The following is a 26,250-nucleotide window of genomic DNA, read 5'->3' as shown; positions in this document are numbered from 1 at the left end:
ACTGAAAAACGAGAGCTTAAGAAGCAAACAGGTGCCGGAAAGAAAAATTGTTTACCCAATATTGCAATTGCAATTTAATACACGATTATTTCTTAAGTTCCTCATCTCATATACTTTCCAACCAAAACAAACAATAATTAATTCTAAACTATAACCAAGACAATATCAGATTATACTAAGGCTAAACAATTTTGAAAAAATATCTAATTGTGATGATTTTGACTTATTTTGCAAATTGGATATGAACTGTTATATTAAAGGAAATGGTAGTTTTATATGATTCTCATATTTAACAAGAAAAACAAAGTAAAATGAAGCAAATAGGATTTTTTAGTACACTTTTCTAAAAAAAAAAAAACATGCCACTAGAATGATTCCAAGATATGTAATGTAAAATGACTCTACTGCAAAAAAAAAAAAAAAACAGTTTTAAACTGGCGTTTTGATACAAATTTCAGGTAAAAGAAATATTGCACCCTCTGCGATTTCAAAGTTGCAGCAGGCCATATTGCGATTTAATCTAATTTGCGATTAATTGCCCAGACCCAGCTGATATTTTTTTTATTTGTTAGCCTAAGTAGAAAAAAAAAAAATCTATCTAAATGATGGGTGAATTTAATTTCTGTTACGTTTACATTCTAGAGAGTAGGGCTGAACAATAAATCAATTAAATCAATTGATCAGGCTTTTTGGAAAATCAAGATTTTCTGTTAAACTTAACTGCAGTGATACAAAAACCAAAAGCTACAGAAAGAAGCTTTAATTTTTGACAAATATTATTAACAGAATATTATCAGAAATATCAGAATATTTATTAATTTAGACATTAAGATAGTGCAGACATTATATTATCTAAAAAACAAAAGAAACAACAAAAGCAACAGAGAGACAACAGAGAGGGGCGTTTAACGTTTATAGAAATAAATATTACTGTATTTGCATTTCTAAATAGTTAAGTGGTTATAAATAGACTACTTTAATTTACTTAGACCTCTGAGGATCTAAATTTAAGTGTTTTAAAGTTTGGGAACCCAAAAACTATACCTCTTTCGTTATCCGCTACTATAAAGAACAGTAGGGTTGAGGTCAGGGGAGGATGGGGGCCACACCATGAGTTTCTCTCCTTTTATGCCCATAGCAGCCAGTGACACAGAGGTATTCTTTGCAGCATGACATGGTGCGTTGTCATGCATGAAGATAATTTTGCTACAGGAGGCACGGTTCTTCTTTTTGTACCATGGAAGAAAGTGGTCAGAAACTCTATATACTTTGCTGAGGTCATTTCTCACACGTTCAGGGACCCTAAAGGGGCCTGCCAGCTCTCTCCTCATGATTCCGCCCAATTTGTCTTGCAGAAACCTCCCTTATTATGCCTTTATCTGCACAAACCTGTCTGAGCTCTAAATCAGTCATATCTTCACAGTGATGATCATGCTTAAGTTTTCATGACATATCTAACGTTTTCATATGTTGCCAAAAGCATTGCATTATTCGAGGCTTTCGGCAACAGAGAGATCCTTTTTCTTTTCCATATTGCTGAAACCTGTGGCCTGCTTAATAATGTGGAACATCCTTCTTACGTTTTCTTTAAATTGGGCTCACCTGGTAAACTAATTATCACAGGTGTCTGAGATTGATTTCAGTGATCCAAAGAGTCCCGAGACACAATACCATACATGAGTTTCATTGAAAAACAAAAAAAAAAAAGAATGTTTATGACACTAAAATACAATTTGCATAATAATTTGGAACATGGTGTAAAGATGCACACAGACATCATCTGTCTGTTATTAAATTCAGTATATCCATTCAGGACTACAGTTAGAGATATAATGGAGATTAAATCTACTCTGTTTGTAGAATAACATATTTAAAGAATTATATTATCTACACTACAATTATATTGTGCGTGTTTGTGTTGTTCTTATGCTGGTGTTGGGAAAGGCTTGTTCGTGAGTTTGCCCGACTATGTGCAAAAGCAACCTCCAGGGACAGTAGGGGTCCCACCTCTGGCGGTTGTGGGCTAAAAAGTTTAGGATCCCCTGCCCTACTAAGCCATGCAAATGTTTGCAATTCATGACATGATTGCATTGTAAACATTATTGCTATTTTGTGCAGGATTTTCTTGCATTATAAGTGTCTGACAGGATGTATGGTTCATCACCCTTAGTATTCTACTCAGACAAAATGATGGACAACTCTCAGATTGTTATGTCAATGTTTACAACCATAAATATTCAGTTAGCACGTCCTCTGGCCAAAATGCATGACTGAAGAGAATAAGGTAGACTGAATCCAGAGCACTGATAACAGCAAAATTAGCGTAAATGGTTAAACTCACCTGCATTAACCAGGCTGGAACTATGACCGAGTTAAACAAATGCATGAGCTAGTTTAACTCTGGCAGAGTAAGTGGGTGGATGTTTGAACGAATGCTAATTATTTTCAGGCTTTATGAGCATCGTATCCCACAGTAACGCGCTGTTAGGATCTCATTATCAGTGACTGTAAACAAACAGTATCTACTCACTTCTTTTTCCTGCTTGTTAACTCAAGATGTTAGCCAGAGGTGGCTGTGAATCATTGTTCTATCTCATACTCATCTTATTCACTCAATGTCACACGCTTTTAGACATCTCCAACTCTTGTACAAAGCATACAGCACGGCTGTTTCAGCCTTGACTCTACAGCGCACTGTAACATGCTCTATGACTGATGAATAATCACACTTACACAAGAAAACTGTTAAAAAGTGATGATATCCTCAGGAACTACAGTGCACAAGAAAGAGCGCCAATGCATATGAACATCAGCATGTATCCTTAAATCTTTGCATTGCACACAGTCTTTCCTTCCCACTTTTAATCATGTCTCTGGAGGATTTTGTGTACGGAATAGCTAAAATTCTACTGGCATCAATCAAAAAAACTGAATGACAGTATTCCTATCACATTTCGGGTCATGTCAGAAGTCATAATAAAAGACGCGCTCGTGTTTTAAACAACTAGGGGACGCAGATACAGAGGAGTGTATGTCCTTGGGTGAATGAGGACAGGTTCAAGAGGAAATGAATTCTCACTGACATAAAACAGTCGACAATAAAAGCGGCGCACTACAATGGTATGATGGTATTCTTCATCCTCAGGAGAGCCGGCGTGAAGGGAAAAAGGACAGGAATAAAGATGTTGGAACGGTTTCATACTCTTCGCAAATGTGTCAGTGATTTTATTTTATTTTATATTTTTTTGAATATGTCAGGATATTCCACTGCAACATATCATGTGCGAGGCCGCATGCATGATAAAACAGCCAAATGTTGACTTACCGGCATACTGTTTCATATTGAAATATTTTATGCAATGCAAGATTAAAAAAATGTCTTTGAAGAGAGGAATATAAATGCAGAACTCTCCTCTGTAGCTGCATCGGGAAATGTTAAAAGAGGCTTTAAATAAACAGTTTAGAAAGGATGTCTTTTAAAGGTAATACAGTTTGATTTAGAGCTGATGATTATCAAAACTGGGCTTCGTGATGTTTGGAAAAATTGTCTAAAGAGTCTGAAGAGATACTCCAGGTTGTATTGGCAGTTCGTACGGGACTAGAGGAAAAACACATCAACCAAATTAGATACTGGAACCAATCAACCACCGTCCCAGTTTTTTAAGTTTATCTTTGAGCAAATACTTGCATAGAAATACAGATTACTTATGCACTGGATCTGTGATCAGAAGAGTTTTAATGAGGGTATTTCTTATCAGGACAAAATAGCCTGTGATGATTTCTACCTACACTTAAATACTGACCTACATTGAGTACCACATCAATACCAGTCGCATGAAAGAACCCACAGTACTGGTAACCAAGAGCTCATTTTACTGTCTTTGGGCAACATCACACTCTCTGCTAGCACAAACTAGCTGGACTGTAGGAGTAAATCATGCATCACAAGCAAGGTGATCTTAAAAAAATCCAAGTCTATGTCACAGATGTGGTCATAAACATGGATATTGTGTCAATGATATCTCCTTTAGGAAACAGAGGAGGTGTTATGCATCCCAGCATTGCAGCTGCCATGTACGAATGAATACTTTTTATCAAGCGATGAGCAAAGAGGTGAAGTGGAAGCGGGTCTTAAGTATTCTGGAAAGTAGCTAGAGTTCTAACCTGTCAGTCAAATGATCAACACCATATGCAGCGCTCTCTAATGTCCCACAATCATAAAAAACAGATAACTGACATAAATTATTACTGTGATGTAAACAATGTTCATTCATTATTGTTTTTTGTTTATCTTTATTTTCAATTATAATAATCCACCCATTTTCAAATTGCAGTCTTTGCATTAAAACATTTTTTTCTGCACTGCTGTGAATTAAGGATAGATGGCTTCCTGTTTGCACAGAGACCTGCTTTTATTTTGAAAGAATATAAGAAATTTTAGGGGGATTGAAGATTATGACCTGAATTTAACCACAGAAAAATGAACTTGCCATGGACTGAAAAGTAAAATAAGGGAATGGTAAAAAGGCAATTTTTTTATAACAGAAGGTGGAGATGACGTTTGACTCGTCCACTGAGCCGTCAATGAGTTTCTTAGAATGAAATGAGAAAACAAGGAGCAGTGGTGGACTTAAGTCTGATTTATTCTTCTGCGTCGTGTCGACGGCATAGCTACGCATAGACCTCTGCGTCAATATGGACCCCTACGCCATAGCCTGACGCGCACCTCCAAAAAATCCTAACTACACGTTGCAGCGACGCGGACCACAAGGGCTGTGATTGGTCTGCTCAAAACGTTATCCGGGTCCCTCAGTGGGCGAACCAGTGCAGTGTGGTAAATCCACCCGTTCTCAGCCTCGACTCATTTAGTGGTCATACAGACCACCTCCGCAAACGTCTTCCCTGTTGCCTGTGCTTCAACATTTGCAACAAAAGAATGTGATCGTTGATATCGATGAGCTCAAACTCCAAATACACCCGCTCCACCTCAGTCGCCATTGTTTACTGTGACCCGAAGATAAACAAGGATTTGAATGTGACCCCTCTGAAACCACACACACATACACACAGCCACACCCCCCTAGCGGCATGGTGAGAATGCAGAGAAACACGTTCCCTTGACGCAGAACTTCGAATGGTCAACGACGGCGTCGGGTCAACGGCACAGAAGCATAAATCAGGCTTTAATCTACATCACAGAGGCTACAGGAACAGGCAGCTTAACTGAAGAGTGGTGAAAGGGACAATAAAGCAGACAATTCATGCAATTAAAAAAATCCTCTGGGGTCCCATGAACCTCAAGGTGCAGGATCCTCCAGAGGCTTGCAGTTGTGCATAAACCTACTATTCTGCCACCTCTAACCAATGCTCACAAGCAGAAACAGTTGCAGTGGGCCCAGAAATACATGAAGACTCATTTTCAAGCAGTGCAACCTTGGATAGTCTAAATGGATGGAGTAGTGGATGGTTTGTGGATGGCCACCATGTCCCAACAAGGCTGCAACATCAGCAAGGAGGTGGCAGAGTCATATTTTGGGCCGGAATCATGGGGAGAGAGCTGGTAGGCCCCTTTAGGGTCCCTGAAGGTGTCAAAATGACCTCAGCAAAGTATACAGAGTTTCTGTCAGACCACTTTCTTCCATGGTACAAAAAGAAGAACCGTGCCTTCTATAGCAAAAAAAAAATTTTAAAAATTATCTTCATGCATGACAATGCACCATCTCATGCTGCAAAGTATCCCTCTGTGTCATTGGCTGCTATGGGCATAAAGGGAGAGAAACTCATGGTGTGGCCCCCATCCTCCCCTGACTTCAACCCTATTGAGAACCTTTGGAGCATCCTCAAGCAGAAGATCTATGAGTGTGGAAGGCAGTTCACATGAAAACAGCAGCTCTGGGAGGCTATTCTGACATCTTGCAAAGAAATTCAAGCAAAAACTCTCCAAAAACTCACAAGTTCAATGGATGCAAGAATAGTGAAGGTGATATCAAAGAAGGGGTCCTATACTAACATGTAACTTGGCCTGTTAAGATGGTTTTGATTGAAATGTTTTGATTTCAGTAAATATGACCTCCTAATGCTGCAAATTCAACAAATGACCATTTTCATTTCTCTACCTCCTATAAAATGTTTTGAAACTCTGCATTTTGAGTTTTTTATTTTTGCAAAAAGTTAGGTTATCATTAGAAGGTTTGAACAATCGAATTTGAAATAATGGTTGAGGACTTGAAAATTACACTGACTGTCATTTGCATTGAATATTTAGGAAAGTCAGAGAAGAACATTATTTGCATAATAATTTGGAACGCAGTGTATATCTGACATCAAAATGTCTCTGTCATTAGTTACATAAAAGCATGGAAAACATTTCCTGTCTCCAGCTTGTTGATGAGATTTGTTGCTTTTTTGTTCTCCTTTTGACGCTTGAATATTTTGCAGTTTTATATTGTAATCAGATTGAACAAAATTGTGAATATTCACAAAAGGCTCTAGAAATAGTGAAAGACATTTTTAAGCCCAAACATTAAAAAGAACTATATCCCTTTGATTTGCTCAGCCTCATACTGCATGTATAGTTTCAGAAACCCCTACACCTAAGAACACAAAGAATAGTCCTGTCCTGTTATAAATCTTTGCCAACAAGATAAATATATGACCAGCAGGTACAAAACATTTGACCTCAAGGGTAATAGCTGTGGAATATTCATGCACCTCTATTGCCATTCACACACCCCTCTACAGTGTGCACCAGTAGCACCACAGAAGAGATTAATGTATAGCTTTTCCTAACACCATGTGCAGCACATTTTGGAATGACAAGCAGCACATAATCCGCACATGTAGCACTATGTCTGCCTTTGATATTTATTGGAGGAGCATGTAATAAAAAGGCTGAGTGAAGGCATGAAGGGACTAGTGTGGATATTCGATCCACACGGGCAGCACGCCTGGAAGCCCCGGAGACCAAGACGAGAGCAGCGAGCCACTCTCCTCTGCGACAAGTTGCTAAGTGGAGCATGGCAGAGGCAGCACTACAGGTAGCAGCTGGTGACTGTTTGGAGACCTGGAAGAGCCTGGAGACCTGCACTGATCATTACCTTTCAGTCAGCATTTACAGTTTAGTTTACCGGCACGGGCCATTATTAGCACTGATCTCCTCTTCACAGTGTGAGTGTCCTCTATCGGCTCCTCGCACCACACTGAACCGTCCTGTGTGAAGGCAAACATCCTCTCCGGTTGCACATCATGTCTAGTCAGACGTTGTCAACAAGACAGGAGAGTTGCAGACGTGCAGCTAAAGATAGATCCAACGACAGCAGAGAAGCATTCGAGGGGGGGGCTTTGTTTCACGATGGGCTGAGTTTTGACAGGCAGATGAGGAGGTCGGGGGAAAAGAACCAGATATGCATCGCAGCCAAAAGCCACAATGGTGAACCTGGTGTTCGATGAAGAAAAGCACATTTACCCTGAGGATTGTTTGCTTGAAAGTCAGTGATGATAGCTTGAAAGAGGGATCTAAAATACTGTCAAATACTGGAAAATGTTTCAACAATGCTGGTAAATGCAACCAGATAAAATCAGACAGATGTGAAGTAATAGACATGTGCCAGACTGTCAGGATCTGATCAGTTCAAACACAAAGAAAAACAGAACTCTGGTGGCTTTCTATAATCTGGGATTTATAGGCTAGATAAAAGATGACAGCCCTAAACTTTATCCAAAGTAACAACTTTAAACTACTTTCCAGTGAGATTAGATGGAATAAAAGTTCCCTTTTAAACTTGATAGCAAACAAAACAGCAATTCCTGCACTGACTTTGGCTGTAAGAGTTTATATGTAAAGAAAGCAGGGTGCCAGAGCAGAAAGGAACCACAACAAGGTGATGTCAGACTCCCAATGACAAATATTTTGACTTGCAAATATGGATATTGATTAAAGTGGATTATATTCTTTGCCTAACAGAATGCTCCCTCATGTTCTATAGTTGCATGGCAACAGTGAACTCTAAAGCCTCCAAAACTGAACATATCTGTTGAACTGAGACAAGGTGAACTGGACCGCACAAATCACAGCTGCAGTGGATCAGCTGTCAGTCTTATCACTGTCTCTTTTGCATTAAGAAGTCTCAAAACAATGTAGTCTCCAGTACAGGAATGCTCCTTGGTGACTATTTTAAAAGCAAATTAAATACAAATTTAACATTCAGACTAAAAGACTACGCTAAAAGTATACAAGTCTGAGGGAACAGTTAAAATCAAGCACAGAATCATCCTAATTTTCTTAATCAAAACACAGTGTATAAGACTTTTTTCCTACTAGCACAAAACTCTAGGATTTACCTGGGTCTGGGTGAGACAAAAGTGTGGACACTGACAGCTGAGATTTGCACTCTGATTTCCCCCTAAAATTTCATTTTAACATCTTAGCCAATATATACTTCTTTTGGGTTTTGTGATTTCTATGCCATACCGTCACTTTATGCTATCACTGGAGCAATCTACAGGCACCTCATGCCCTTTCCCTAGCCTGATCCAACACTAGCTTTTGCTGCTGCAGACAGTTATCCTCCTCATTTGCTCAGATTAGCTGTTTAAAGTACTCCCAAACTTTGTAGTAACTCCTGTTAGTTAAAGAATACTAATTTAATCTTTATATCTGTGTTGGGTGATTGGATGAACGTTCTGTCTGTCACATCCTCTGGAGCCAATCAGCGCAACAAAACATGTGACGTCGTAACCGCTACTGAGGAGTAAACTTCATTGAAAACTGCAGAATGCGAACCATGGCCACTGTAGACTTTTGGCATTTGTTGTTCTTTGTTCTTCTTTGAACGAAGAAAAGCTGTCAAGTTCTGAAAAAAAAATGGCGCTTTAGCAGCATCCACGCTAAGCTCTTCCACCATAATTGCACCGGCCCCTTGTCGCTGCCTTCTTACATCACGGCTCCGCCACGCCTGAAAGTACTGCCCCTCGGCGCTGATTGTTCCTGTCACTTTCTAACCATACCCAAATTGTTCAGAGCTTTGCCAGATGAATTCGCCAGTGAGAAACACAGAAACGGGCAAATCCATCAGCTTTGCAAGGTAAAGAAACTTCAGTTTTGGACAAGAAACTTCAATAAATACAGTTGTGAGTGCAAGAGGTTTTTACAGCATTATAAAAAAAACTAAACAGATGGAATGATAACCTTTTATATCTTTTAAACTCAAGCTCTCCTTGTCTTGTACCACTTAAATCTTCTAGCCTGTTAATTATTTTGTCTCACCAGACTTATTATCTAAAAACTTGTAAAACATTAACCCTGTGGTGCACAGTCAAGCTCTACACATCCTTTTTTCAGGTCAACCTGGGCTTAAAGAATATGTGTGCTGCAGTAATGTCACTTGAGTTTTAAAAAAGAACTATAAGGACAAAAGAGAAAAAAAAACAGAAACAGCAAACAATCATGATGAAGATTTTTTTTTGCAAAAACTTATTCTCCAATCCCATGGGAACAAAAAGTAAGAAAATAATCATTCTGTGACAAGAAGTCTTCAAAATATTGCAAATTCACAAAACAGTCCTTGCATTTGTTTGTATTGGTTTTTTGAGCCATTTCTCAAATCAGTTCCTGTCTGCAGTGGCATAGAGGGCCATATCAGAGGCTCTCTGTCTCTCTTTCTCTTAATTATGAGCTATTCAGACTGTCTCGGTCATAATCTGTGCAGATATAGCTGCATAGTTTGACAAAGCATGATGGGAAACATGGTTGTCAGCCAGTACCAGTATTGTTGGATAGAATATGGGGGGTTAGCATTCAAAGTTAGCAGCAGAAACAATGAAAAATAAATTTAAAAAATGATGAAAAGACTTTCAATATCAGATTTACTGGTGTGCACTTGATCTTTAAAGGTCACATATTATGCAAAATACACTTTTTCATGCTTTTCTAACAGCAATATGTGCCCCTGGCCTGTCCACAATCCCCCCGAGAATCAGACCCCCCCCTTCAGAAAATGTGTGCTGAAATAAGCCGTTCTCAGATTTTCCCCCTCGTGATGTCATGTGGGAAGTTAGCACCACCCCCAAGTTCAGTCAGCCCTCTGCCCTCCTCTCCTGATCCTCCTCTCAGCTGAGAGGAGGATCAGGGGAGTTGCACCCATTAAGCCACATCAGTTTCCTGAGAGGGGCGGAGTCAGACAGCTCCTTAACATTTAAAGTTACAGACGCAGCTCGTTCTGAGCAGGCCTGAAACAGAGGGTGTTTATAGACATACAAAAATCCAATACTAGAGTGTTTTTTCAGCAACAAACTTCTCAGGCATGTTTTGGGGACCTCGGAGACGAATATATACACTTGTCTTAAAGGGGTAAAATATGTGAACCTTTAAATCACCTGCAAAGTCACCTAAGTTCCAGGAAGTTTCTGTAAGGGATTCAAAGAAATGGATAGCATCACTGGAACCACACAAAAATTAGCTTCTAGAGAAACAGAAAAAGTAAGAGGCTTTTACCTATGGTTTAAAATGTATTTAACTACTAATGAACACTGTCACTTTCATCATACATGACAACGCCAGTATCAGAGGGTTAAAACTGTATTGTCGTTTTGTCTTTCCATCAAACGATAGAAAAGTATAGATGGTTGGACCAATAAGTACTCATATGAATACGGAGTAAACATAAGGGTATCACTATCAATAAAAATGAATGATTTCCATCCCTGGCCTTTCTATTTTGTATTTATTTTTATTCTACCCTCCCCAGTTCCTCCATAGATTGAAATGGCAAACTGTGAAAGAACATCCTGCTGTGAAGGACAAGTCTGAGCAAACAAGTCTGGAAATTTCCTGTATAGATGAGCCTCATGTTGGAAAACGAATGACATGCTAAAGTTACTGTACTTGTTTACATCCACGCAGCAGAACCAAAGGAAAAGGCTCATGAAGCCCTGGCTAATGTCAGGCATCACAGCTTTGTCATGCTATTTGTCCAGCATTCAGGGCCAACATAGGAAAATATTGGTGATACCTTTAACCAACTAGTAATTCATCCTACGTACTGTTTGGTATAGACTTTATACCTTCTTTTATGGTGATGGTTTCCCTTTGAGGCTACAGCTTTGTTTCTTTGATCCTCTTTGTTTTATCTCTTCTGCTTTCATCTCCCTTTTCTTTCCAACAGTTGACGAATTGAAATTAAACTGACTGGACTTCTTTTTACTGATTGATATAACTCCCCCTGAGTCTGTGACAAGGAATGTGTTCCAACAGTCTGTGACGAACAGAAGAGCTTAGAAAAATTCAACTGACCAATCAGAACTGAGTTCTTAACACTGAAGAGTAATGATATGATATAATGTATGATGTTTCCTTTTTCATTCTAATAAATCAGGGATGTATGCAGGTAGGGATGCCAAGAAAAGTTAGCGTGAATCCAAGGGCCCACAAACTCTAAGGGCCCTAATGAATTAAAGACTGGCATTCTTTAATTCTTTTCAATAAGTTGTTTTTTTTTTTTCAAAGTGTTCAAAACTCCTTGTGGTGCGCCTATATGCAGCAAACAGCCCAAAGGCTTCAAAAGAAATTTAAGAAATGTGTCAATGCAGCTTCTTACATGAGGAATAAAAAAGGCTGTTTACTCAAAAGCTCCAGGTTGAAATTTAATGGGACAGTCGCTGACAGAAACTAATAGATCAAAATAACATCTATTCAATCTCTTGTTGACAGCAGAAGTGCTCGTGCTTTGACATTCAAATTTCTCTTCAACCATTAAACAGCTACTGCCATGTGGTCTCAGGGGGATCTCTTCAATCCATTTCCTTGTTTTTAACAGGAGATTTATCTCAAATGAGTTTGACAAACATTCATTCTTCATGGCTGTGTCTACACCCCGGTTCCTTCACTAACCTGTATGACAGCTGCTGCTGATGAACTGTGTAATTAAAGGCGCGTCAGGCTAACTTCATTTGGTCATGCTTCAATAAACCTGAGGCACTTTCATGTGTTGTGTTTCAGGTTATAATGTATTCAGAATTGAGTCTAAGGAGCAGGCTTTTAAGTGTAAATAAAGGAAATTGAACTGAAAATAGCTGAATAATGATTGGCTTATTCACATTACATGCTGTGTGAATTAGCAAAACAAACAGCATTGCTAATAGCAGCTTTACTGCCAACTCAAATCCCTGCAGGTTTTAAATTGTTCAGGCTGTATTCACATTTCAGCAACCGGGGCTTATGAGCAACAGAGAGCTGGACATAAGCCCTGCTGAAGGCCACAAACAGAATAAATAGAAAGTTTGGGTCACAGACAGGATTATGGTTTAGAAAATATTATCCAGAAGCCACTTGTGGTGTTTGAAAAAACCTTAAACCCTAAAGGCATTTCTCTGTGTTTCTAAAGAAACTCAAACATTATCGTCCTATTGGGAGCAATGCTGCAGTGACAGACATACTGCGGTCAATGCTTATGATGAGATAAACCATTTCATGACAACGGATCAGGTACTGTGTTCAATAAAAAACAGAGAAAAAAGTCAGAAAAAATACACCAAGCACTTATAAAAGTCCCTGTAAAGTGAAATCCAAACTTTGTCTAAAAACACTAAATATGTTAGAATAAGGTTGATGTAAGAATGTGAAAAATTTAAGATCTATGTGTGACTGATTTTTTAATTTAGACCGTTAAAAAGTTGTCCACCTCTTTCCTGGCTTGGTTTAATCTAAATAGGGCAAATATAGGAGCCCATGACATCACCAGTCTTGATGGGGAACGACCCTGCCCACCTAACCATACAAGGATATAAAATCAGAGCAGTTCATCTCTGTTCAGTCTGTAGTTAAAAGCTACATGCTGTGATTTTGTTCACTGTGAGTTAAATTATCTAAATCAATCAGCTATGGTTGCCTTAAAGTCATTTAAAGTTTGATAACAGAGAGATTTGTACCAGAAAACAGTAAATTTAATCCCCAACTTCTGCCTCTTTGCTCCTACACAGAGCAAGGGAGCTCTGCTCTGATTAAAAACATATTTTTAACTGGGAGGATTGTATTTCTCATGAGTGGTTGTGGCTTCAGCTCATTCAACCGACACACCCACACCATCCTAGAGCAGATTTTACTGCCCCATTTTCATGATTTTGAAGCTTAAAATTAGAGATGATTTTCATGAATGAAATTTGGCCTGATGGTTCATAACACTGTGGCCTGTCATACAAAAACCTAAAATAAAGATTTTCTTATGACTTTACAGGGACTTTAAATAAACTTCCTCCAGCTCTCCAACATAAAAAATGTAAATATAACAAAGTTTAAAGGCACTAAACTCTGACCAAGTTTAAATATTCATGACTGCATACTGAAAGTGAAGTTAAAGTTAGTAATTGATAATATAGAGCTCAAAACTAAGCCCTGTCCACTTCCAAGATGTGGAAAAATACAGTGATTACACATGCACTGGCAGTACGCTCTGAGCTAAGTGAGGTTTCACTTTGACTTTGCTACAAAGGAAAACCCAAGTAAGAAAAGATATTTGAATTTTACAGAAACAGGATCTGTGTGTCCTTGGCTAGCTGCTTATGTAAAACAGACATGGTCCAAATGGGACTGTATAACTGGAAAACAAAAACACAAAAAAGAAAAGAAAACACAGCACTGATTAAAGAAATCCTTATAAAACAAGAAATTGAAAATGTAATGATAATGCCAAATGCCTGCAGGACACTCAGTAGAAAAAACACAATAATGTGATCTTCAGGGTGCTCTTGAAATGAAGAAAAACAAAAAAAAAAGAGATGGTTCAGTGTGGTGCTTGTCAATATAAAGTGTATTAGCCACCAGAGATGTCAGCCCAGGTCCTTTATTGAGAGACTGACTGGCATGAAGTACCACTATGTGAGCGAGAAAACGCTGCAGACAGGGTCAGTTTCACCATCTTCGTGTCAATTTTTTAAGCAAACCTTATTTAAATCTAGAAGCGGATCATAATTTTGTGATATTCAAATAGTTGTTTAACCTTGCAAAGCAGATGGATACGCTTGTTTTCTTGTTTTTCACTGGCGAATCCATCTTGCAAAGCTGAGTGTGGGCCCGGTTAGAAAGTAACAGAACCAATCAGGGATGAGGGGCAGTACTTTCAGGCGCGGCGGAGTCATGACATATGCAAGCAGCAACAAGAGGCCAGTCCAATTATGGCGGAAAAGCTTAGCATGGATGCTGCTAAAGCGCCAGTTTTATCAGAACTTGATGACATTTCTTCGTTAAAAGAAGAACAAAGAACAGCAGTGAGTTGTTTTCTTTTCAAAAACGAAAAAGTCATGTACTGACATGTCTACAGTCGCCATGGTTCGCGTTATTCCTCGGTAGCTGCGCACGCACACCTTTATAGTGGCTACATCACGTGTTTTGTTTCTCCGATTGGCCCGTAACGATGTGGCAGACAGAACGTTCATCCAATCACACTCCCGAGTGTTTTTTTTTCAAAGCCTCTGCCCTTTCCCAAACGCTTAGTACTGAAGGTTGTGGCATGTCAGGTTAATAGTTATTAGTTTATCACTTTTTGGTCTCTGAGAGATTGGAGGACAATTCTTTGCTAAAAAGTCTTAGTCATTATAGTTTATTGTGTGTCACAAAAAAATTGAGTTTTAATTTGTCTAGTTTTTTTATTCACTCTTAATAGTCCCAAAACCTTTTAAAAATTCAAGTGACATTACTGCAACTCACATTCTAAAAGCCAAGGTTGTCCCTGGGTTGATGCTTTACAAACTTTTAAAAGAAAAAATCCAGGTGAGACAAAATGGTGAAAAATAACTTCAGGCTCTGAGGTTAAGATATAATCAGCATAATCCAAGGCTAAATGTGTTAGCCCCTTTTATCATAATGTGTTAGCATCATGCCATTGATCATATGTATCGTTTCACTTTAGCATTTCAACACTTCATACTATCACCATCTCTTGCACTGTGTGAAAACTGCAAACTGTGCGTCATTCTTGGTCAAGTCTTCTTTGAAAAGCTTGTGCATGTAAGTGCATTTCTTCTGCATCACTCTGTTTTAGTCATTCAGTGTTTAAAAGAGCGAATGATGGTGAAAAGGGCTACATGTGCTGCAATTGTTCAGTTTTTTGAGTTTTGAAAAGTAACTTGGCTTGGAATCCCCACCCTGCTAAAAATCATACATCAGGATGTATGTAAGTGGAAGAAGTATGTGCAGCTTTGTAAAAGACGCTTAAGCAAGGTGGATTGCTAAAGGCATAGTGATGTGCGGAAATTATTCTGAACACCAAATAATAATACCCTGTATTTATTACGTTTGTTTTTATGCTTTATTTTAAACATACCAATCTGCAGAGCTTCTGTGCCAACACTCTGACTCATTTCTCAAGGGGGTAAAGTTAACCAACATCTCCCGCAGAACTACAAGGTCCTGAAACGACCCTACTTTGAAAACAAACGGACTGTACCTTTAAAAGAGACAAGTAGGAATGAATCAAGTGGACAAAACAAAATGGAGCGCAATAAAGGCTGTGCCACAGGCTGCCTTACATCTCCACCCTAGATAAAGTTCTGTGGGCGGGTGCCACACTGCATGCAGCTGGTGCTCTTTTTCACTTTTTTTATTCGCCTCTGCCCCTCAGTCAGTCTCAGTCTGCAACTATTTCTCATATAGAGAAAAAAATGTTAAAAGTTCAGCAGAAAGTTTGTGTTAAAGCTCACAGTAAAGTTTGCCAATGGAAGTTTCAAGGGCCTTTAATGCTGAACTAATCTATTTAAAGGCATTATTTAAAACATATCTACCCCTCCTCTTAAGGTTGCAGTATAAAAGTGGATCTAATAGTATGGCAAAAATGTACAGAAAGAAAATATGGTTGAATGATTTGATCCATCATTTCTTTGTCTTTCTAATTTGCTTTCAGCGTCGTCTTTCTCTGCTTTCGATACAGACCTGGAACTATTTGCAGGACACCATGACTCCTGCAGCTCTCAGAGGGACCACCCGCTGAGAGGAGCCATCACGAGGCCATTTTGGCATTCATGAGCATGATTGATGACACAGAGATGGAGGCGGCGTTTTGAGAAATCCCCTCTGCAGCGAGAGAAGACGATGATTGTTTGGATGATTCTCCCCTGATAGTGCCCCCCTCAGCTTCTCAGTGGGGTGCATTCCCATTACATTATATAGCAGACTGCAGCCTAAAATACATGTGCTAACATATAGCAGGAAATAAATCCCAAAAGTGCAATTTTTAGATGCTTCATTACAAATAATTTGATGATATGTTAACAGCAGAAGCACCATTAATTCACCATCATACCTCCATTTTTAAATCTCTCTCTGCATGTGACTGACAAGAAGGTCACAATAATCTGACGATGCATCACAGTAATACAGGCGTATGCTGCAGGGGCTAACAACCAGCCTTTCCCTCTGAATGCACTCCCATTTAGCTACTTTTAATCCTCTCCATCCTGTTACATGACAGTAAAGAACCTGTGCACATCACACGCTTCAGCAGAGATCATTTGCCTTTGCCTGTGCAAGATCACATAAAATATCAGCGCCGTTATTTCTGTCCCGTCTCCACCTCCACCTCCCGGTGCGGCGTAAACAGAGCCGGACGTCAAACGCTAGCACGGAGTGTGGCATGCTAAGAAGTTTCATTGAATCCAACAGTGTGCTCTGTGACTCACTTTCCATATCTTTCCATCTTGTCTCAGGCGTTTGGTAATCCGGAGTGAAACTGAGACGGCGGGGGGGCAAGGCTGAGTGAAGGTTTGATCTTTAAACAGAGCAACAAATAAGGATAAAATTACATGAATTCGTTAGCAGGTTATTAAATATAAATCATCTAGGGAAGAAAAGATTCTCCGGGTGTTTTTAGATGGGCAAAGACTTACAGAGCAATCCACAGGTTCATGCTCCCATGCTCTAAATGCCTCCACCTTGTAGCTGCTGACAGCTTCAAGCACGGCCTGGTCAGCAGGCAGAAGCATCGGCTTAGTCTTGTGGAATTACTGCACCCACTGAGCCTTTAGGCTTTCGGATCATAACAACATTTCTGTCATAACCCTGCAGTCGTTTCACCTGGCCTGGTTGCTTCTGTTTGACCAAACAAAGGGAACAACAAAACACTGAGATACTGAGCTTTTAATGAAACACTCTAGCTGCGGTTTAGCAGCTATGTTGAGCACAAAACTACATGTTACTTCTCTATCTGTAATCTTTCTATTGTGTTCTTAAACTTGCCTCAAATGACATGAAGGAAACCAAACATGCAGCCAAAAACAGTTTTGCTGTATGGATTGACTGTAAACAGATAAACACAAGTCAGTGGCATGTATGGAACATCATGATCTAACATGTTTTCTGTCTAATCTGATGTCTAACATTCCTTTCTAAGGCATGTGACATTAAGAAAATGAAGCACATACATGTTTGTTACTGCAACATGGTTCAGCGTATCCCAGATTCTAAGAAATCACTCTGCAAACAGTGCTAATCTAACGTGAACATATCATTTGTAGAAGCGGCTTCTTTGTTGACTCTGATCGGAAACATGAGGTTGACCTTTCTTTCCAATCGTCAGAGTTAATAGAGTGATGGCAGCTGTATGGCTGACAGAAACAATAAACTACACGAAAAGCTTAAGAGCCACTCAACACGCAGTCCCACAAGGAACAGCTAATCCACCAAGTAGAGGAATATTAACTGCTAAGTAATGTCATCTCTGGAGAGCTTCCAGGCTGCCACACGGATGCTATTAACCCCTTCATTGCCAGCACATAAACAGCTTACACTACAGACCTGCTGCATTGTAAATAATGAATATAAAGTCTGAAAAAGGCTTTAACTGTACAGTTAATCTGCTTTGCTTGAGTACTTAACTGAGTGCACTTTAATAAAGGGAAAACACACACATGCTTTAATGCTCTGTTTGATTAAAGCTCCTGTGAGGAGGTTTTAGCTGTTAATGAAAAAGACTGATATTAATACTGATGCCACTTTATGAGCTAAATGAGCAAACAAAAAAATCAGACTAAAACACAGGTCAACTCGGAAAGGGGGCAAGGGGATCATCAAGGTGCCCAAATATTGGAAAAGCGCTGCAGAGGTGCCCTTTTGGATGCCCCTATGGAAGATAAACATGGAAAAAGTATCCTCCAGGGGGCCTTTTAGGTGAACACAATTCATCACAGTGACCTCCAGGGTACCCTAAAAGTGGGCAAAATTTGACAGAGTGCCCACCAAGGTGCTCTCTAAGTGGGCAAAATTTGACAGAGTGCCCCTAAATGAGCAAAATTTGACAAAGTGCCCTCTAGGGTATGTTTTAGGTGGCCAAAATTCATCACAGTGCCCTGTAAGTGAGCAAAATTTGACAAGAGCCCTTCAGAGTGCCATCTTAGTGGGTACAATTTGACAAATTGCTCTCAAAGTTCCCCTTTAATTGGACAAAGTTCGTCAAAGTGCCCTCTAGGGTACACTCTAAATGGGCATAATTTGACAAAGAGCCCTTCAGGGTACCATCTTAGTGGGCAATATTTGACCATTTTCACTGAGTACCAGTTTAAGTGGACAAAATTCATCAAAGTGCCCTCTGGGTGCCCTCTAAGTAGACAATATTTGCCAAAGTGCCCTGCCTTTTAAGTGGAAAAAATACACTCCAGGGTGCCCTCTAAACAGGCAAAATTTGACAAAGTGGGATGCCCTCAAACCAGGCTGCCCTCAAGGGCAGGGCTTCTCAAACTTTTCAAGCTGCAACCCCCAAAATAGATGTGCCAGAGACCGGAGACCCCCCTACAGTACCTGAGGGTGGTTGAAGCATAGTTGAACAAAGCTGTGCACATTTAAGAATAGCCATATGCAGATTTATATTTCAAGTTTTCCCTAAACATTACTTTAATTTCAGCTTAAATCTAACCAAATCACCATGTTTTTCTTTTACATTTAACTAATTTTATGCAGATATCTTAATAAAAATAAGCTGTCATTTTAAAATATTCAGTTTTTTGGAAGGCATCTGGTAACCCCCTCTCAGTGTCTTGCACCCACCAAGGGGGTCCCAACCCCAACGTCGAGAACCACTGCTCTAGGGTGCCATCTTATTGGGCAAGATTTGACAAATTGCTCTCTGAGTTCTCCTTTAAGTGTGGAAAATTAATCAAATTGCCCTCTGGTGACATTGAAGTGGGACACATTTAACAGGGTGCTTTCCATGGTGTCCACCAAGTGGACAAAATTTGATAAAGTACCCTCTCAGTTGTCAAGACCTGACAAAACCATAAAATGCCCTCTCGAGGACATATGTGCAGTAGTGGGGAAATTAAAAGTGATGTTAATAATAATGATATGATTCATATAGCACTTATCAAAACCAGTGATGTAAAGTACTTCAAAAAAACATAAAAATCCATCAATGAAAACACAAAAAAAAGAGTAAATCAGGGATTTAAAAGATACCACATATTATATCAACTAATTAAAAGCTGACTACTTTCAAAAAATAAAAAAGGAATGATAATTACATAAAAGATTGAAAGATAAAACCCTAAATTAGTGGTTGAATGAAAGAGATGATTCAGTTAAATATGCAATCAAGTGTCATGAAATTTATTTTCACTAACATCCTCACTCGTGTAGCTTATATTTGTGAAATAGATGGTTCATTAGCTTGTATTATCTAGTCAGTCTTTTTATAGAGGTGTTAATCATGATTTAAAAAAACAATCTTAACCACTATGTGTCATGAAAAATGACATTAAAATAAATGACAACTTATTTCAGGTGCCCCTTTTGTCAGGTGCCCCTTTAATTATTTTTGCCCCTGCCCCTCAAACACCCTGAGTCCGCCACTTGCTTAAAACTTAATTTTCACTATTTTATATATATACACACACACATATATATATATATATATATATATATATATATATATATATATATATATATATATATATATATATATATAATTGCAGCTACAGGGTAGCTGTCATATTAAGTTAACTGTGCTTTTGTTTGACAAAATAAAAGCTAAGCCTGCCAAATGACAGTCAAAGAATCTATGCAAATTGAGGTGTAACCTCTGTTGAGGTTACACCTCAATTTGGGGGTTTGGGGTTCAATTCTACAGGAAAAAAAAAAAAAAAAAACAAGTCCCAGATCCATAAATCAAGGAAACTACTCATTTTTTGAGCTGGCAGCAACAGTTCCTGTTTTTTTTTTCATCTTGGGTTGTTTGAAACTACTTGTGATAGTTGCTACTGCCTCTAGTGTGTTTAACATTACACAAAAAAGAGTAAAATAAAAGGATGCTAGATAAAAACACAGAAATGAAAGAAGTCTCTTGAGTTGGTATCATAGAATAAATACAAAAAACCCACATCCTGAATTACTGAATCATATTTATGATTTACAAAGTGTGGTGTCATGGTGAACTGGTTTATGCTGACACAGGACAGGATGTTGTGACATGGCTCGAACACTAATAATAGACCATTGAAGCTGGGCTCCTCTACAACTGTATATCCACATGTTGCATTTAAAGTGCGTTAGCATCTGTGATGCCTTCAACCCTCTCTGCCTTCATATCCAGAAGTTCTTTAAATAGCATGGAAAAGATGAGAGATGTAGGGATGCTAGATAGCCTAGAATTTTTGACGATATTTGATATGATGATATACAAATTTATGTTAGCCAAATGGATATTGATACCAATATTTAAATTATGTTCAGACCTGGAACTTCAGTCATTAAAACACACGATTTAAGGGTTCATTATGAATAAATTTAAGTCTTTAAAACACTCTTTGAAGTCCCATGTTCCAATATTTCCAAATCAATGTAAGGGATATCAATAGCAATATGCAAATGTCCTCCGGACCTTAAACTGCAGTCCTTAGAATACACTGTTTAAAGTTACAGGATGACCAAAGAAACCAACTCCATTCTTCAAAACACATTGGAATGTGTAAAATGTAATTATGAATAAAGAAAAGACATAAAATGACGTTGGTCAGTTGGTCCAACCTAAAACAACATTCACTTATTTGCTCGTACAGCCAATATTTACAGCTGATATAGGATGATTTTTACAGCCAATAATTGCTCGTTAATATCGGCAGAAATTTTCATATCCGATAATTCACTTTTTAAGCTAATATCTGCTGATACATTATCCCCTGGAAGGATAAGAAGCCACAGGGTCGTGTAACTCCTCCAAATCTTCTAGCTGGATCCTATTGCATGTATATCTTGTTTTCGTGTCATCTGTTGTGCCTGCTTCTTTGTTTCTTGCTTACTAGTAGTTAGCAAATGGTTTTGAGCATTCCTCATCTGCACTGTTTTCATTGAAAGTCTGAACTTTGTAACCTTGCAAAGCAGATGGATACGCCCATTTCCGTGTTTTTCCTTGGCAAATCTATCTTGCAAAGCTCCCATCTGAACCGTTTGGGCCCGGTTAGAAGGTGACAGGACCAATCAGCGACGAGGGGCAGTGCTTTCAGGCGCGGCAGAGTCGTGACATAAACAAGCAGCAACAAGAGGCTGGTGCAGTTATGGAGGAAGAGATTAGCGTGGATGCAGCTAAAGCGCCAGTTTTATCAGAACTTGACATTTCTTTGTTAAAAGAAGATCAAAGAATAGCAGTGAGTTATTTTCTTTTCAAAAACGACAAAAGTTGAGTATTTACATGTCTATAGTCGCCATGTTTCGCGTTATTCCACAGTAGCTGGGCATGCGCAGCTTGATAGTGGCTACATCACGTGTTTTATCGCTCTGATTGGCCTGTAATGATGTGACAGACAGAACAATCACCCAATCATACTCCGAGTTTTTTTCAAAGCCTCTGCCTTTTCCCAAACGTTTCCTATTGAAGCTTTCCTAGATGGATGTGTGAAACAAATCCATCCATCTCAGCTTATGAACTTTGAAGGTTTGGAACAAATACAGATAAAGATCAACAGTGTGGTTCTGGAAGTAAAAATCCCATTCACTTTCTCCATAGCAGATTTAATTATTACCCATATTACCAGAAATATCCAAAATTAGTCTTACAATGAGCTACCTGAATGCAACACGATGGTCTACACTCCTGTGCAACTCAAAATTCTGTACGATTTTAACCTCTATTGAAGGAAAACCGTTTATTCACAATCTCTGCCAAGAATACTACAGTACCCACAATCCTAGAGTGTGATAATGACATCTATGATTAGTCCCTGGTAACCATGGAAATGTCTACTGTGCCCTCGAACAATGACTGTCAGCTGGTGATGACATCCATTCATGTCACCTTAGTACAAAGCAATAAATAGGATCTATTAAATATAAAATGGATGGTTTCAAAGCTTGAAAAACTGTCCTGAACATATATAAAATGAATCGCAAAGGATTATGTGGAACTTAGTTCCTTCCGCTTTGAGGACAAAAATGTGAACAGTCTTGAACCTTAGCCTTTTTCTCAGTTTTTGAAGACCATTTTTGTGCTTAATTGAACGTTTTAGTCATGAGTATACAGGTTCATACATTTAATAAGGATCTTATGAAGTGTCTATGGGGGTTTAAAATGTGGAATTTCACTTCTCAAGCCAGCCCCGCCAAAAAAAGTGGGCTGGCAATGTTGCGAGGAGGGTCCAAACAAATGCTCTAAAGACAATGTAATTAATTTCAATTAATTGAAAAGGCTGTGATAAATTAGACTAATTTTAAATCAACTGACAGCATGGAAAAAAACAGGACTTGTACTGCAGAATAAAACTGGCTTTGAATATGACCAATCCAGAGATAGAACATTTAAAAAGTGTCGCGAAAAAGCAGCTATACCAGAAATATTCTTACATACCTGCTCAAAATGATATCATTTATTTTAGATATATTTTTAAAACAAATGTCCATTTCTGCTTCTATTAGCTGTAACTTGTCATTTGAAATGAGACTGAAAGAATAATACAAAATATTGAAAAATAAATGCTAATTCATCGATGCAAATGAGAATCTTATGCCAGTTTGGATTAGCTTGATTATTGTTTGCATGAGTGAAGGCCAATAAGTGCCGAAGCCTTGAAGGGCACGTCCATCAGCGTCTGAATTTGCTGAGCTGTTGATAATGCCTCATCTATCCTGCAGACATGTAAGGTTATGACTCATTCAAAGAGCAGATCAAAAGACGATCATTCAGGGTGACATCACTCGGAGATGAGAGAGATTGAATTCTGCACTCATTTGGCAGATTAGTTGTGATGTCAGGGACCTGGATCCAAAGGATTTAATCAGGTAGTTATTCAACCCGGCTCGGAACAGGTGCGCCTGTTATCAAATATGCAGCCTTTTACTTGTGCCAGATTCATGGCTTTATGGGGAGAACTGCTGGCCCTGGAGCATAACAATGACAACCTGGAGAGAGGAATCAGCTGGGATAAAACACCTTTTATTCCTGTTTACTTTGGGCAGATGTGCAAATAGTCGCATTATGTAGAAATGCCAAGACATGACTGGAAGATCAAGTCACCCTGATGTAAAACTAGAGGAACACAGACGTGAAAAATCATATCAGATTATCGATATGTACGTTTTTTTTAGAGGGACTTTACAGTAGACCTCCATATGGTTGTTATATGTTATACTCCTTAGGTTGCTGCTATGAGAGTAACATGAAAAATGTAGTGGTCAAAGAAGAGAGAGGTAGCAGTATCACACAGTCAGCTGTGATAAGAAGAATAAAGAAGCACTGAAACGGGGAAACTGACACCAAATTACAGCAAATCAATACATTAACCTTTACCTTTTTAGGGACTTTTGGTAGCTAGATATCATAATTGACTTATAACAGATTAACAGTGAATTGCTGTGTCAGGATTTTATCATTATTATGGGATTATATTGTATATCCTGTTCCTTATCACATCACATACTGAACCATGTCCTTTCACAAGTTATCCTGTGATTCCTAAAGTCATTTTTAACTTCAGTTTCTAAGTCAGGGAGTAGATAATTCATCTGAGCATTAATAAACCTATTATCTATAAACTCTCTTCACAGGCTTAAATCCCATGACCTTAATAGATGAAGCATGAATCCCCTTCTAAGTTATTAAAAGGTATTTAAAATAATTGCTCCAAAGGGAAGTGGTTGTAATTATGCAGAATAAGTGACTCATCCTACTTATAGACTGCTGGTGAAGCACTTCACCTTATCACTCTCTCTTTTTTTTTCTCAGGCCAGCAGGAGATAACCTGCAGAGCTGACCATTCATTATCTCTGCTTGGTTAGCACAGTCAGAGACCTCTACTGGACACGTTCAGACACATCTCACCACAGCTGCTGCTGCTGCCTGAGGGGAGTCTTTGCACAATCACTGAGTTATTGATGCTGGCTGATGGGATATATTGTTATCACAGCATGAATGTAGGCTCTTATAAACTGATAGCCTCAGGATTGTGTGCTTTTGGTGTTTTAAATGAGGGAGAGGGCTGCCACTTCTCTGAGGCAGGCTGCAGAAAGCAGGAGGCTGCACACCCAGTCAGGTCATCTAGGACTTTTCTGGTAATTGAGTAAATCCCCTGTGTGTAAACTTTGCCCAGTTAAACTTGAAGCAGCAGACAGGTGGCTGAGCAACTCTATATCTCACTAGAAATGTAGAAACATGCTCCTCTGCAGCATGCAAGTTCTTCAAGACCTACACCAATGATTTTGCATCCTAATAGAGCTGCAACTTGATATACTGGGATGTTTTACTCGTCCTCTGAGTGTTTCACATTAAACCCTGGCTTGTTTCCTTCTAAAAGCTCCTGCATATTTCACGAGTTAAATCTTAATGTTAGTGAGTTTGGCTGACAGGTGTCATTCAGTCCAGCCTTACCTGGGATCTCCTGTAGAGGAACATGTGTGAAGCTGAAGCCTCTCCCAGTACAAGCCTCCCTCACCTCGCTGCAATTCCGCGCTTTAAAATCAGCTCTGGCTGCAACAGACAGCACAGAAAAAGTGCAAATGATAGTCTGTAATCTGAGCATTGTTCACGTGTGAGAAATATCCTGATTCTCTGCAGGATCCTGCGTGCCGCTGAAACTCCCCTGCAGCAGATCTGCAGGTATTTAATGACCGGGCGGTTAATGGTTGCAACTCAACTCTTAAGTGGCTACAAACACATTTCTAAAAGAGCAGAATGAAGGTCTACGGCAAACGGCAGTGATACAGAAAAGTCCTCCGGCGCAGCAGAAAAGACGACAGTGTTTATGGAGGTGCCACATAAATCCAGGCGGTGCGTTTCCCAGCGTGTTGACTCAACTTGTGTCAGCCAGACGAAGCCTCTGGTCGCTGTGTTGGAGTAGAAATGCCGTATGGAGAGGAGCGCGCCGTGTTCAGATCAGATATACTGGTGGTGAGGCAGAGCGGGAAACAAAATATGGAGTGGAGTGAAGCCTCGTCCGCATCGGTGGGGGCTGCCGCTTTACCCCTCGAACATAATTTAGCTGCCTATGTCAAAAAATACTTACAAAAACAATACGTGTTATGGTATATCCAAAAACTGTCCTGTTTTAAAGTGCCTGAAGTAATTCCTGCGACGTTTAAACTCCTTAATACATACTGAATAGCAGCAGCCCACACTTAAAGTCCTTGAAACTGGAGAAAAGTTGATGACGTAATACGGATACCGTGAACTATGTACGGCTAGCTTAAAACATTTAAGCTAGGGTGTATGTAGAAAATAATATAAAGGTTGATGTTTTTTAATAGATTTAAACATGAAATTTCAATTGTCCCACCAAAGTCATTGAGTATAAAAGTCTTAAAAGCCTTAATTTATCATTTGTGCGGCCCAAATTGCGTCCAGTGATGAAAAAGACAATCAGAAGTGATATGCTATTGCTAATAAAATTCCTTAAGGTTTTTTTAGTATTTCAAATAATTGGCTAGTATTTTGGCTAGGGTGACAAAAACAACTTGTTATGATGACATACCAATTCGGGAAACTAAAAGTTTCTTATATTTTGACAAATTTTTGCAGGGGGAATCAAACACTGCCTTTTGGCTTTATTTAGACACTAATTTACAACAATTCACCAATAATAAAAATACTGACACTTAAGTGAACTTAAGTTCACCACAATGTTTTAATAGTTTTGAATGTTTGTTAGTTTTCATTTCTATTTTGTTTTAACTTTGTGTTTTAAATTTCAGTTTAGTTTTTATTAGTTTTCACTGGCTGGTTGTTAGTTTGGTTCTTATTTTGGAAAAATGCTTTGTATTAGTTTTAGTGTTAGTTTGAGCTTTTTCAGATACTC

At 38.9% G+C, this 26,250-nt stretch overlaps 1 protein-coding gene across 1 annotated transcript in view; it reads right to left on the bottom strand.

The window, feature by feature from the left end:
- The window catches only part of LOC121522980 (glypican-6-like), a 189,141-nt gene extending 163,782 nt beyond the window's left edge, over nt 1-25,359 (bottom strand). Inside the window, exon 1 of the mRNA XM_041807688.1 lies at nt 24,828-25,359. Within this exon, the coding sequence (XP_041663622.1) occupies nt 24,828-24,978 (151 nt within the window). The 5' untranslated portion in view covers nt 24,979-25,359. The remainder of the gene's footprint in view (nt 1-24,827) is intronic.
- Between the last annotated feature and the right edge of the window lie 891 nt (nt 25,360-26,250).

Source organism: Cheilinus undulatus, linkage group 15, assembly GCF_018320785.1.
Source record: "Cheilinus undulatus linkage group 15, ASM1832078v1, whole genome shotgun sequence".
Taxonomy (NCBI): Eukaryota; Metazoa; Chordata; class Actinopteri; order Labriformes; family Labridae; genus Cheilinus; species Cheilinus undulatus.
The sequence above is the reverse complement of the archived record's forward strand: the minus strand, read 5'-3'. Positions and strand labels throughout refer to the sequence as shown.